Here is a 15,303-nt window from a genome sequence, read left to right on the forward strand (position 1 = left end):
AGCTTCAGTGGAAAGTCTGAAAGACTCTTGAAAAGGACACTTCTCTGACCCGTAAAGAGGTCTTGGAGTCACACACAGCCCAAGCGAGTGTCCCCCCCTCGCTGGGCATCCATGGTCGCTTTCTTTCCACAAAGAAACCTGAAATGCTCCACGTACGGTGCAGAACCCCCACATGGGTAAGCACTTGCCCCTGGCGTGTACAACCCACCGCCTCTGCCCGGGAGACAGGAGGTCTTGGACATCGGCAAAGTCCACTGTGGATACGCACACATGAAGTTAACTGTGTTGTACGTGGCAAAGCTGCTATCTATGCGTGAGGTCATAGCTTCTGCACTTCCTCTGCTGTGAGAAGGCAGAAGACCTAATTTTGGAAGCAGTTACTAAGGGAAGGAGTAACAAATACAGAGCTAACGCTGGTGAGCAGGCAAGGCCCAGGACTCTGCGCAGAGGTACGAGCAGCATGTTTTTCAAGTGACTACGGATCTATGAATCTCGATCGAGAAGAGGTCGGAGATGGTTAAAATTGTTCTTGTGACTTGGGTATTCGTAGCCAGCACTGCTCAGTCAGTCAAGGATTTGAAACAGCCTTCCTTATCAAATGCTGAGATTAATGATATTAAATAATGGGAAAGTTGTTCACTAACATGTCGTGGCATGGAACCGGGTCAAACTGGTTGATCTCCAGTCTCAGCCCAAATTAGTGGAAACAACAACAAAGCTCCAGAGACCTGCATCTAACTAATTCTGACAAGCTCACTCATTCCCTTTCACAAGCCATTCCTTTTTTTTTTTTCTCGTGGGGGTTTTTTTTTGTTTCATTGTGGTTTGTTGTTTTGGTTTGGTTTTGGGTTTTTGTTTTTTTTTTTTTTTTTTTAATACGGAATGTGATTTTGGTGCTGATTGTTCAGGTTTGGTTACAGTAGCTCAGTATTTTGATCAGTCACCAAACTGGAAACCTGCACAGGGTCTACCTAGATTTTTGTTTACTGAGCCTTTCAATAAAACCGTGTCATTCTGAGAATTGTGCTGGATAGGGAAGACATGAAAGAATTCCAGGCTTTTGGGTCCCAGAAAGCTAAGGCTGCCTCTTTGTGAGCTTGATTTAAATTCCTATTCTTGACTTATTCTGTAAGCTTATCAGCACCAACATGGTAAAATTCAGCATTTTATTTTGTCAGTCAATCAACAATATGGAGCCAAGAAAACATGCAAATTATTTAAAAGCTTTTCTCATCTGTGGTCATATCAGTTTCTGAGGCACGATCTCGCGCAAGATCATGCAAATGTTGGTGGCAAGCTTGCTAGCTTGTACCCCTTGACACAGTATCAAAAAATGCTTGACAGAATGGCAAGAACATGACAGAGGCAATCTAAAAAATCCCAAACAAACCCTCCCCTTCCATGTCGGTGTAAGTTTTGAGAGTTCCCTTAGCAACCAGCACTGAACTTGCATACTTAATTGCCTCTTGCCAGTGATGAGAGAAATTGTGTACAAATGCGCCACAGATATACGTGAGACGGGGGGCACGTCAACCTTGCTCAGATGCAAGTTCTTCTGGTGATAAGCTGCTAGACAAGGAGCTGCTTATTTTTGCCAACAGGAGCACGCGCGTGTACTCAGTTCACAAAATAACCATCGCTCCCGGCTAATGTCACGCTGTCTGTTACTGAGGGTATCTGGAGGGGTTTTGTTGTGTGTGTCCCCTCCCCAAATGATGTCTCAGGCAGGACTCACGAGAGGGAAAAAGAGGCCAAAACATCATCTGCACTCGCTACTGTCCCTTACCTTACCTAGCTCAGTCGTGGTGATCCTCCTTTTAATTAGGGTTTGTCTTCAAACCCACTGAAGTTGTAATTAATCTTGCAGTTGCCTTCCGTGGACGTGAGGCTCGGTCCTTCCCTGAGCTCAGTCGGGAAGAGATCGAGCCTACGCTAAAGGAGCTCGTGCACATAAATCCCTTCCCAGGCTGCTGGGATCCTTGGGCGCAGTGGGACAGACTACAACCCCAGCCCCGGTCTTCTCGGATTTATGTCGGGGACTAAGCCAGCGCTGCTGCGCGGGGCGGGTTTGTGCACTGCCAGATTATACACCCAAGGCTCCAGCGACCACTGCTGTGAAGTTTCACACAAATAAATGTCCTGTTGTTGTGCCAAAACACGCTGTTCGTTAGGGGTGCTGCAGATGATACATAACGAGTATAATTCCCAGCATTTCAGAGGTAGTGTTGGCTGAGATTAGCAAGACTAACTTAATAAAGCACTATAATAGTTGCATATTTGCTGGGAAGGGGAAAAATAATCAAATGAAAAAGGACAAAACCAGCAGGGAAAGAAAATTTATTTCCAAGCATCTACGAGAGTGCTACAAACAATAGAGACTAAAACTCAAAGCATTTAAAACTATTAAAAAATGTAGTTGACAATGTCCTTCTTAAAAATTAAACATAAAAATGTAGAAAATGCAGTTATTAATTCTAAAACTTGCTCAATAGTGAAATAAACCCAGATAGCATCAGTGAGGATGGAGTCCTACAAATGATTTTTTTTTTTACTTTATTTCCATTTGTTAATTTGTAAATTGATACTCATTTCATTTTTAATGTTTATTTAAATTTATAATGGAGAAATGTGCAAATCTAGCAAAATATTCTTTGGATTATAAACAGAGAAAAATCAACAACCAAAGAAATTTGAACTGAGTTAATAATAAACTATAGAATTATATAGAATGCATACAGCTAGAATAAAGTGAAATATTACAATAAACATTGTAGAGCAAATCTGCTGATTTAGCAAACTGCCTTATAAAACATAGGGATATAATGGGACAAGTGAATATGTTATGAATATAGAGCTGAAACATCATTCATAATTTTAACGAGTTAAATTTTAATCTAACTACATATATGGGGGGCTTCAGAAAAGCAATACACCAACAAATCAGATTTCCTCTCAGATCAAGCAGTTTGGTACCTGACTGCAAATGAAGGACAGGGTCTGTAAAATGAACGGTAGAAAAATGTATATCATTTCTATTTATTGCCTCTTCCCATATTGCAGCTGCTGATCTCTGACCCTAAACAGCAAACTATATTAAATTTAGCAGAAGTACAGCTGTACACAGATGCTGAAAATGTTGATGCGCGGAACATATTCCAATCCCTTGCTCATTCTGAACTAATATAAAAAAAAGTTATAGATCATTTTTCGATTAAAAATATACATTACAAAGAACAACTCTGAAAGCACTCTGTATTTCTGTCATCACAAATTAAAATGTCTTCCTATCAGTAGACGATGCTATTCTACTGCAGTAAATGAAAAGAAAAAAAAATCAAAAGAAAAAAAAAGTGCCAGAATCTTAATTACTACTCAGGTAAGGTAATTGTCAGGTAGAACAGTCTTTAGGGAACTTATAGTTAAACTGGGTCAGATTTAAGTCTCTGGAACCCACAGAAGCTTAGCACAGATACGGAAGTTCACAAGCCTGGAGTAAATTGTAAGTACAGAGTACTCCTGTCCACTTATAAAATTATTTCTGAAACCTCTGGAATTTCTAAGATATAAGATAAATGCATATTACATGGGAAATATTGAAAAGTATTACACTTAATTTAATCCAGAAAACACAGTAGTACTATATGAAGATTATTACTGTGTTCTGGGAGCAGCCACAAGCTGTAAATAGAGAGGGTACAAAATGTTCACCAGACATTACATTTGTTTTAATCTAAAAAACATTTGTAAAATGTACTTGATTTTTAAATAATCACTTAACAAGGCAACAAACCAACTACAAACACATAATAAATAAGGCTATTAAAAGGTCACAATTGTAGTAAATTAGTCAGAACTATAAATGGGACATTAGAAACACTATGTTTTTCCTTATATGCTTAATAACCAGAACAAGAATTAAAAAAGAATCAGTTTATTTCAAAGTCTGCTTCTTATATTGAAGCACATATTAAAGCAACAGTACAATGTTCATAAAATATAAGTGTGATGCTGTAACATTTCTTACATGTCAGAATACTGATATTTGTATGTATACTAAAATAAGAATTTTAAAATTGTACAAATAGATACATTAAAAATGACATAGAAATAGGGCGCCTCCCACTGCAACAAGACAGAGTTTTTATATCTGGCACGTATTAGTTCAAGATGAAAGTATAAGCAAAAAGATTTACAAGAATCAGCAGTAACAAGTTTGATGCTCAAGAGACATAATAATTGTACATTGTACTGTACATACATCATATGGGTTTAAGCTGGCTGAATATTATATATTTCAAGTTTAAAAATGCACTACCATATAGAGTGTCCATAGTTTAAGGCGAAATTACAGCTCAGAACTGTTATCTTTTCTAATTTGTGGAAGCTTCTTTGACATAAAAGATTTAGATGTTCATAATACATAAAAGATTCCCCTTATTTGTAGGTTCGCTTTTAGCATTTTCCTTCATTTAAATATTTTGTTTTTCTTAAGTGGGTTTTTTCCTCTAGTGAAGTTGGCAGCCAACTTCTATGTTTGCCTTTTGTAGGAAAAGGTACTTCACAGTATTTACCACTTTTACGTCCTTTTTTATCAAAGGAATCCTCTCTGTCAAACTTAAATGTTTAAATGAGATTTTTCTTGATTTTTAAAAAAATACCTGCTTACATTTCTTCTGGATTCTTCAGAACATTGGACACAGTTCTTAAGGCCAAATCTTAAACTTTATTGTTAAGAATCATCATCGAAAGTGTCTTTGGAGCCATACAAGTCTGCAAGTTTCTTAAATCGAGGTCCCCAATTTTGTAGATAGTCATAGTCCAAATCAGAATCTGTTGTCGCTGACTCTAATGAGCTAAGTGAACCAGCCACTGAGCCTCTTCCTTCATAGCCATAGATCTGAATAGAGTCATAAGGAGGAGCAGTTGGATCATTATCAGCCTCTTGTATTCTTGTGTTGATGAAATCATCAACATCAACACTATTAGGAGCCGGCCGAAGCCCTGGTCTTGGCATATACTGATACTCAGGTTTTATGTCTTTACGAGGAATAAATCCATTGATGCCATCGGGGTTCTGCAAAGTAGCTATGTCAAAAGCTTCCGTATCTTCCTCTCCTCCACCTTCATCATCATAAGTAATAATGTTCTCTCGGACATCTTCTTCTTCAAAAACAATCAGAGGTTCTTTTTTCTGTCTTTTCAGTGTTACAAACAACACTACAATGACTGTAGGAAAAAAAAAGGCAAGTTAGACTGCTGTCTCAAACAGTAGCTGCTCTATAAATAGATTATTGCATTCACTGAAACCTCAGCTTTTGTGCTGCAGTTCATCATGTATTTTTGCTAACATCTGCATTTTTAACATACCTAGCTAGGTAAAAGCATTGATGTTTGTACACAGAATTGAACATACTGATTTGAGGTTTTCTGTTTGGGCTGAGTGCCATTGCTCTTACTAATTGTTTATTACCGCAAGACTAATTCAAGAAAAGCATTTGTGGGCCCCCAGTGCTGCATGAACACTGTGGCACTGCCTTTGAGCAGCCCAATCACATGTATATCTGCAACAAAACAAAGATGAATCTTTATTGTCTCCTGTATTCCCAAAGCTGAACTCTAATTCCATGTTGCATTTCCATGAAAATAGGTTTTTCTTAAGCAACACCTCAAACACATGCCTTTGTGTTGTGTTCCTTCTCACTTCAAATGTCTATAAAATAACTTTAAAATACATAAGAAAGACTATAAACTACTATGGGCAAATTAAAACATTTTATATAAATATTTTCAAATCATCAGGAAATGCTTTACAGCACTTTCTTAAAAAACAGGTCTTCTGAGCCATTCATTTGTCTTCAACACAAGAAGAGTTAGAGGGAAATAGCTGGCAGGAGCCATTAATCCTGGCTGACCTCAATAAGGAACCTGTCATCCAGGGAAGATCACACAACTTAAAACTGTGTGTCATGACCTCCTTTAAGCAGTGTCCCTGATAAACTGATATTGGGCCGCAAAAGGACGTTCTCTGAGAACACCTAGACAAATTCACTGATGTTTGCTATTGCAGTTACCATATACTGCATTTCAGCCGGGCAGATTAGTACCTTCTATAAAAATAAAAGCTAAGAAATGAAGATTCATTTACCCATCTTGGAGCTGAAGGCAAGGTTAAATTTTTAACACAAACAAGTGTACAACAGTAATAAGTAAAGAACTTCTTTACCTAACAAAATCACAATACAAGCAAGAATGGCAACTAAAGCTCCAGTGCTTAATCCAGCATTGAGCGTGTAGGCTTCGGCATTACAGGAGACCATGGAGCCGTTGCTGTCACAGCCGCAGACCCGAATGGTGAGGGTGTTGGTGCTGCTCATAGGGGGGAGTCCACCATCACTTATTACAATAGGAAGAAGGTACAAATCTTGCTTTTGGCGACTAAATCCTTCACGTCTAACAAGAACACTTGCTGTGTTATCTGTTAAAGAAGAGAAATAGTCATCGTTATTTTTTTCCAAAGTCATCCTCTTAGTAAATATTGAAAAAATATATCTTGCTATAATAGCTCTGAATTATCAGATGTTTTAGCATTACTTGTATAATAAACCAGTACAATGTATCGCCTTCCTAATGACCCAAAAGCCATTACAGTATTGTGTTTTATTCATACAGTACCACACTCAATTTTAATTATTTTAGAGTGATGAGGGTTACGCAAGGAACATAAAAAAAATCTCTGTTAGTAACTCCTTTTAGCACCCCACTAACTTCTTGGGAAATTCACAATATTTTGTCAACTACCACAATGACTGGGCCTTGGCATTGCTGTTTGAGCTGATTCTAGTCCCTTTCCAGACGTAAAGCCTTCAGTGGAGGAGAAAAAACCAAATCCCCCTGATATTGTTCTTGGTGTCAGACCTACAGGAATGGAAGGCAGAAATTGGTACCAAAATGGCCTGTGTTAATGAGACTCCCACCAAAATGAAAAGCCAACGTTTGCGGTGTGTCAGCAGATTGGACCTGTTTCAGTAGGAAACACTAAAGTAAGCAGTATTTCATCAGAACCTGTTTTTCAACCAAGCTCCAAAAGCCAGAATATATAAAGCTTGATCGTACATACACAGAACGTCTGGGCAAATTTTGAATTACGTGGATATGAGGAAGAGTCAAAGTATTGCTCTGACACTATTTCCAGTTGTTCTCACTGAGCAGTTGCCTGCCATGGGCCTCCTGGTGCAGGGGATGGAAACCAAGCTGCCATCTCCGCCCAGAAGGTCATTTTGGATAGATAGTCCTTCACGCTTCCTGGGCAAAGGCGTTTGACAGGGAAGTGTGTGACGTGAAATGCCGGGGTGAGACAGCCAGTGCTTCCTGCTCCCAGCCACGCTGGACAAAGGCTAGGAAACACAAACAGCATTTCCTTACTGTGCTCCTTGTTTCTCAGTTCTCAGACTGAACCAAAGTTTATAAAATTGTAAACATCCTGAAGTACATAAAATGAAACAATCATACCCGTGGTTTCCAGACCTTTGAAAACTACTTTAGATTGAAGATTTACTTCACACAACCTTTTCTCTTTTGCCATGTTCTTTTTTTTTCACTATATAATGGAAAGAAAAAAAATGGTTCTTTTGTCTACTGAGGGAGGGCTATTCACCTCCAACGGTACCCATTTTACTATTGCCTTGGGGTACTGCAGAAGATTAATCATTTTCCTGTTGAAGAGTCAGCATAAATTCCAGAATTTAATAATGCAAATCATAAAACCTCTCTTAATGATCTAATCACTGCTATTTCCATGAAAGTTTGTGGATAAATTATACCGAAAGAGAAGTATTCTTGCTTTATATGAAACACCCTTGCAGGCAGTACCCCAATGTAGGACAAGGTCTGAAACTCTCCCCAAATTTGGTGGACACAGGTCAATTTATGGGATAGAAGGATGTTTGCACTAGCGCCCTACTTAACTGACTCTCCCACTAATAGCTTCTACAGATCACACCAGAAAGGATGATTTTTTTTTTTAGGACTGTCCTAAATAGGATCTGTTTGCTACATGCCAAATTAATTCAACACCCCATATCTACACCTCTTCTGCCGGGCCCACCATACCTGATGCCCAGTGTGGTCACCTTGACATGAAAAACTGTAGTCTTTGTGATACTGAAGTCTCACAAAAATAATGTCTGGATAGAAAACAGCTTGTTAACTTCTCCTTTGCATGATGGTCATATTTGCTAAGGGCAGGGAAGCTGATAAAGATCTGATTATTTATTGTGGGTTTTGGAGGTAGCCTTCATCTCTTTTCAATTTTTCTAACCTCCTAAATGTTTACATGCAACATTTGCCCAGCTAGGCTTTGTAGCACAATTTTTTAAAGGACCTTAGTGACACCAATGTCTGTGTCATAGGAGTCTTATTTTAGGACTTTAAATTAATGGGCTCATAACAATTTGGTACAAATAGAAATGTAATATCTAATATCTATTAACCTATCAACTAATACTTGAACTAATATGTATTGATATAGAATAAAAGTATTCCACAGAGTTCTCTAAAATGCATTTAATAATGCATTTCCTCAATATGAGAACGAAGATCTGCTCTATTAAATGAAAGATCACAATAGGACAGATTATTCTTGTTGTAAAAAATACGAACTTTAATAGTATAGGCTGAGCTACAACTGCCTAGAGGCTGCAAAGCCAATATGGAAGGAAACACAGGCAATATCATATATTAGTATATTTAGTCTGTTGGCTACACATTTTTTATTATATTATGTTACTTCATACTCTATCTTTCTTGAATTTTAGGAGCTTAAATAGTATTCCTAACTAGAAATAAGAAAAGGATGGCAAATTATTCAGTTATTATACAGACCAGTCAATTACATTATACTAAGGATGAATTTGATCCAATGGTTGATTTATCTGGTTTAACTTGAAGTGATTTCTAGTTTAATTTAATTTTTTAAAAAGAAAAATCCAGTCAATGTATCCAGCTAAAGTTCAAAAAGGACTACCATATATGAACCCTAAAAGGTCATTTTTTACACTTTTTTCCTGTTTATGTTCACTTCTCTACATTTAGAAGAAACATAATATCCATAAGAAGAAAAAAGCTCTTTTACCTAGATAAAAGATAACATATAATCCTAGCTAATATTCTCATCCTTGCTTTTTCATTATTTTCAAGTCCCAGGACTGTAAGTATAATCCAGGTATAATGGCATCTTTTAAGCCAAGAAACAGAAGTTAAATGTCAATACCAGCTTAAAACTATTACTTAACACATATGGGAGCTACTTGACTGACAGTCTTAACGAACACAATGGGGGTTAACACAAGACGGAAGGAAGAAAATAACCGTCTCCACACCATCCAGAAAAATACATATGCTCTCATTTTCCCAGCTATTATTGTCTGGGCTATCCAATATCCAAAAGTGTTGCAAGTGAAGATTACCTATACTCTCCATGAAATTGTCACAATTAGGAGTTAGAATTGCATTACTTTACGATGATCTTTATAGTGATCTTCCTGACCTTTGATTTTCGTGTTTTTCTCTGGTGATCTTATTGTTGGTTTTCCAGTTTTTCCTCTACATACTGGCAAATGTAGCTTAGCTTTTGGGGGCTTGCTAACATATATATTTTGTAAGAAGGCTTCTAGATTAGAGAAGCTGACTGCAGTGTGGACATTATCACCTATATCAGAATGTGAGTGCCGATTCAGCAAGAAACCTAAACAATTTCAGGGGTCCAACTGTCTAAAGTCATTACCAGGCAGTGGCAATTGCTGTGGATAATCCGTAACTTTATTGTTCATATGTTTCAAAATGTCTTGATTAAAAGGTCTGAAATTGAGAGCCAGAGGACATGTTTTTATTAAAAACATGGATTTTAGTCACTGATTTTAGTGGACTCACAAATTTAATTTCAGCCTTTGTAAAGCACTATTCTTGTGTAGTTGAGAACATGACTACACCTCGCTTTTGCCATCGGGGTGTAATTCGTCCTGGCGCAGCATGGCGAAGCAAGGTGGCTGCAATCCTTCCAGCAACGCCGGCTGTGCGCCAGGCTCCACACAAGGTGAGCGAGCCCAAGCAAAGGGCATTTCAGTTTAGGACAGAGCAGGATTAAAAGCAGGAAATCCATTTGCTAAAAATCCGTCTCTCTGCTGTGAAGTGTCAGGAGCTGCTACTGCTCTTTTGAAGCTCTGACTTCAATGGGAGTAAAATTGAACAGAGCCTGGGCAAACACAGTGCTGTTTATTTACGTGTGTTTTATCACAGCATGTGATAAGTCATTATCTCATGTTTTCTATGGAAGATAGACTCAGCTGAAAAACTTGGTAACACAGTAGGCTATTAATAGGATGTAGAATGTGATTACTTTTTTTGGATTACTGCAATATGTGATTACTTTTAGGAGTTGGTAGAAAGAAACTCTATTAAATGATAATTATAGGACTGTATTCACTTTAAAGTTCTGTAATAGACCCAAACATTGGAGTTTTCATTAACTGTTCTCCACAGTTAATAAAGCCATTTTTCTTTGAAACTAGCAATTCTAGTGGTGGCATGGTATATAGACTATTCAGATTTACAACTGAAAAAAATCAAACCTTTAAATGATCATGTAAATTATTTTTCTTGCAAATGGTAACACACTCGCTCTGACAAATGCTTTTATATGGAAGTACATAGAATTTTAACTTTTTTACTTTGTCCTCTACCATAACTTACTTAACTACCCCCACCCTCTGCCCCGAAATAGTTAAATTAACAACATCACTGCACTGAGGATTGTACAAAAAGAGATCGATTTCATTACACTATTCATTTCCCAAACACAAAATTATACAGGAAGATTCAATCCTTAAATACTTTCTTGTTAAAATAACCTTTTGCATTATTGTCAGGTACAGTCACTATATTCAACTGACATCATCGTTTCAATTACAAAACATTTCTGTCTGGGTTAACTTTGTCATTAAAAAAAAGAATGAATTTGCTGCATATGGAAATGAAGGATTTGTGGAATTGGCTGGAGTCAGGAGCCATAATACCATTTGCCTGCAGCTGTATTAGAGCATCTCAATTCTGACCTATGCCTCCTCTGTTAGATTATAAAATCTAATCCATTTTTAAGTTTGATATGGTGACCATAAAATATTTTTTAAAGAGAAACTTTGCCTCAGGGTCTCAAGCAAAGAATAATTTTTTATTTACTTATCTCTAAAAATATATTCATCAATATTTCAAAAATTGTGTTTTACTGCTTTAAAGAGAATAAATATATCCCCTCCACTGGATCCTTTATGAATTACTTATGTATGTACAAGTGTCAAGCACTAGGCAACAGTAGTACTTTGATCCTTCAAAAATAACAGAAATTTTGTTTGGGAACTCTGATGATAATTACCCTCACTTCAGATGTTGATAGAGATATAAAGTATGCCACAACACAACACTTGAGAGAAAAAAAGTTTTTACTGAAATCATGTATCTGGATTATGTTGCCTTTTGTACTTCTGGCAATCTAGAAGAAATCATTTGGATTCATTATTTAAACCAGTTCAACTGAGTTCTACTTTTCAGAAAACAGTCAAGTTTCCTTCAAACGTTAAAGCTTGCTAATTAAAACCAATTTCTTAGAAGCTGAAGCAGCTCTTTCCCTGTACAGGAAAATAACAAATGAACATTGAATGAGAATATCATATTGATTATCATTAAATAAACAGAATAAATATGTATAAAGGCTGAACCTGTCTTTTTTCTGTTTACTCCTCTCTGGCTTCCTCAACCTTTGGCAAGTTAGGTTCACTGATGCTATTATGTTAGATGATCATAGAAGTTTTGATGCTCAGCTATGCCTGGGGGTTTTTGCCTATAAATTTCTCACATCTTAACATCAATCTGAATGCAAGGCTATACTATATTTCGTGAACAGAAAATTGGCAAAGGGATCAGGATATCCACATCCTGAGATACACCCCATCCGGGTAGGTTTTACAATAGAAGTCCACACTTGTATTTACTACAAAAAGTTAGCGTGGCATTGATTTTATTCCATTAGGAATCTAGTTCACGTCTCTTATGATCCATAATTTACAAAAACTAGCAAACAAAGTAAGGTGAACAAATACAAGCACCCTAACAATTTATCCTGCCTCAGCTAATTTTATCTTAGCAAGTAAGTTTTCTCTAAATCTAGGAGATCTGCCAATTACATTTAGTGAATGTTTTTGTCAATGTTTTTTACCCTCCTCTGGGGAGATAAAATGGCACTGGGTTTTTCATGTAGGGTATTATTATGTAATTTAAAATATGTATTCAAGAAAATGAAAGTGAGTTAACAAGCACTACATTATTCCAAGAACGCCCTTGTATTTCTGCTATATTTTTTCTGCCTTCCTCCCCTAAATCTCTGGAAAACAGACACACTGTCAAAGTTAATGAAAATGCTGTTGGATTACATTATGTTGGCTATTAGTTTTACTTTGTCATTTCCTTGGACTCTAGTATAGAGGGAATCTTCACACAAACCTCTGTTGTCTCTGAGTGTAAAATTTGGATTATGAATAATTTCAGGTGGTAAACTGAAGATAAATCTTGGTCCGTTGGCTGAGTCGTCCCTGTCATCAGCACTAATTGTAATAAATTGCTGTAAAAGAAAAATATTCTGTAAACAAATGGCTCCTTCTCTGGATACATAACATATATACAACATTCTGAGAAATCTCTTGAATACAAATAATTTTGAAATAGCAGAAACCCCCCGAATACCTCAACAAGTGTATGCAATTATAGACACAGAGCAGACTCAAAACTAGAACAGGCAATCTTCATTTTCTATTACATTTAACCAACACAGAATTCTAAATATAAAAGAATACACCTATATATACATTCTTATATACAAATGCCTACTAATGATAACTTTATAGACTAAATAAAATTCTGCAGAAAATTCAGCAGCTCAGAGGCAGTTAGCACAATGTCCTTTTCAACCTGCTACACTAACTGCAAAAGTGCAGAGCCATATTTCTGTACGATACCTAACCCCTCCCGTGATCAGGGATAAACCTGTAGGCTAAACTCTACAAGCAGCGTACTGTGGTTTTCCCCATAAGGTGCTGAGTATTTCTGTAATATCCAAAACAGGCTCACAACTGGGAAAGCTGCTCCTGACCAACTTCATTGCCCCTGTGATGGTGGATACTCAGGGTCAACACCAATCATATTCAATGCGCAAAGTGCTGTATCTATAACTGTTGATAGCAGTTCAAAATAGAAACATAGGAAAGTGCCCTTCTGTGTGCTTTAGGCATTTTGGCCAAAATTTCAAAATAAATGTTTGTTTACTACTACTCATTTGAGCTGCCAACACAAAGCTGGGCTAACACCCTGAAGAAAGAAATTCATGTGCAGGGAAGGCGGTGGGCAGAGGCATACCTGATTGCTTCGAGCATTCTCACAGACAAATGCTTCATAGGCTGCTGCAAACTTTGGAGCATTGTCATTGACGTCAACGACCTTAATTGCGACTGGAACTTTGGCTTCCTGGTGTTGCTTGTCTATGGGAGGAAGAAAAATCAAAATTAAATAGAAGCAGGAAAACGCCTCAAAACAAACAAAATCCCAGCTGTATCCAGGTAAAAATGAAATAGGCTGAAGTATTTCTATTGGGATTTATTGCAGCTTATCAAACTGAGACAATTAGAAGACTACAGAATTTATATCATTGATTATTAAATACCTCAGTGAAATACTTACGGACTTCAACTGCAAAGACAGAGATATTATGCCAAGCAATTTCTTCTCTATCCAAAGCTTTCATTGTCTTGATATTGCCATCTTCTGCATTAATAATAAAATATCTTTCAAGGTCGGTGTGACGATCAATTGAATATCTAAAGAAGATTGAAAGTCAGTAATGATAAAAGAAGGACATAGTAGTTTTATGCACCCAAATTTGTTCTATGTCATTATTATATTTAAATAATTGTGAGCAGTACATTTATTGCTACCCTTAATATCATTGTCATAGGGATGATATGCATTCTTTTTAAAGGAGACTCACCTGGTTGATTTCTACATTTAGAAAAAATATTACATCAGAATCTTTGATGTAAGTGAAAATTATTGAGTTTTGAAGTATCTATATTAAAACCCAAAAATATTCTTTATTTTCTTCTCTTATAAAAATGACAGAAATATCTACTGAGATATTTATGTTTTCTTCTGTTTCATATTAATCATGAAGATCTTTTAAGTCCTCTGATCTTTTGATTACTCAGAATGTTAATTGATTACTAAATAGTATCCAGTATCTACACATTTGAACGGCTTTATACAGCTCTGGTTTTCGAATCTTTACCTTGCAATTCTTTGAAATGTTAACTATACCCACAAAACAGAGTTTCATAGTTTAATTTACACTGAAAACATGACAAAAAACCCCAAACTAATAGAAAACTACCCAGTGTAACTGCAGAAAGTAGGTGTGTGTGTATGTGCTTGTCATTAGCAATTATCGCTTAACAGTTATCCAACATAGTCTCTAATCTGCTGCATAGACTTCTACCTTTTGAGAAAAAAACATGCTGTGATAAAAGCATAGGATATTTTATAGAAAATATAATGTAGAATAGAGTCTAACAAAGATGTCCTTAAGTACGTTTTAGACAGACATAGCTATGGTATGCTTTCTTAGTGATACAGGCTTTGAGAAACCAGTAGCTTATGGAACAAGACATAAAAACAATGCTGCATGATGAAGGTTATTAATATTCTGGGTGAATTTTAAATATTACTGTGCTAGATCTATCATCACACTATCTTAATAACTTGCATAACAATTCTAAAAGCTAATGCTTAGAAAGAAACAGCCTGCTCTAATGAAGCATACCTTATAGCACTGTTTGCAGCATCAGGGTCTTTGGCATGTACTTTTCCAACCACAGTACCAGACGCTGCATTTTCTTGTACTTCAAAAATATAACTTGGCTTTAAAAACACAGGTGGCTCATCAGCATCTTCCACTGATATCTTCACTGTTACTGTGTCCTTGAATGGCCCATTGCTGATGAACTTAGGATCAATATGTACATTGGCTGCCTCTACCTTCAGGCTGTAGGACTTTTTGGTTTCAAAATCTAAGAGCTGCAAGAAACAAGAAGACAATGCATTCCACGGTTAGGAAAACTAGAGTGTAAAAGCAGTCGCCTAGTATTCAATGACATAAAACAAATGTGAGCATCTCTCAACAAGCTTGGACTGAAATGTGTGTATTTAAAA

At 36.7% G+C, this 15,303-nt stretch overlaps 1 protein-coding gene across 8 annotated transcripts in view; it reads right to left on the reverse strand.

The window, feature by feature from the left end:
- Positions 1–2,323: 2,323 nt before the first annotated feature.
- CDH11 (cadherin 11) overlaps positions 2,324–15,303 on the reverse strand; it is an 81,416-nt gene continuing 68,436 nt past the window's right edge. For all 8 annotated transcript variants that reach the window (XM_054840505.1, XM_054840499.1, XM_054840497.1 and 5 more), the window contains 6 exons: positions 14,915–15,168; positions 13,780–13,916; positions 13,459–13,580; positions 12,550–12,667; positions 6,224–6,475; positions 2,324–5,226 (listed from right to left, as the gene is read on the reverse strand). In XM_054840505.1, the coding sequence (XP_054696480.1) occupies positions 4,730–5,226; positions 6,224–6,475; positions 12,550–12,667; positions 13,459–13,580; positions 13,780–13,916; positions 14,915–15,168 (1,380 nt within the window). In that variant the 3' untranslated portion in view covers positions 2,324–4,729. The remainder of the gene's footprint in view (positions 5,227–6,223; positions 6,476–12,549; positions 12,668–13,458; positions 13,581–13,779; positions 13,917–14,914; positions 15,169–15,303) is intronic.

The sequence above is a fragment of the Grus americana genome, chromosome 13 (genome assembly GCF_028858705.1).
Source record: "Grus americana isolate bGruAme1 chromosome 13, bGruAme1.mat, whole genome shotgun sequence".
NCBI lineage: Eukaryota > Metazoa > Chordata > Aves > Gruiformes > Gruidae > Grus > Grus americana.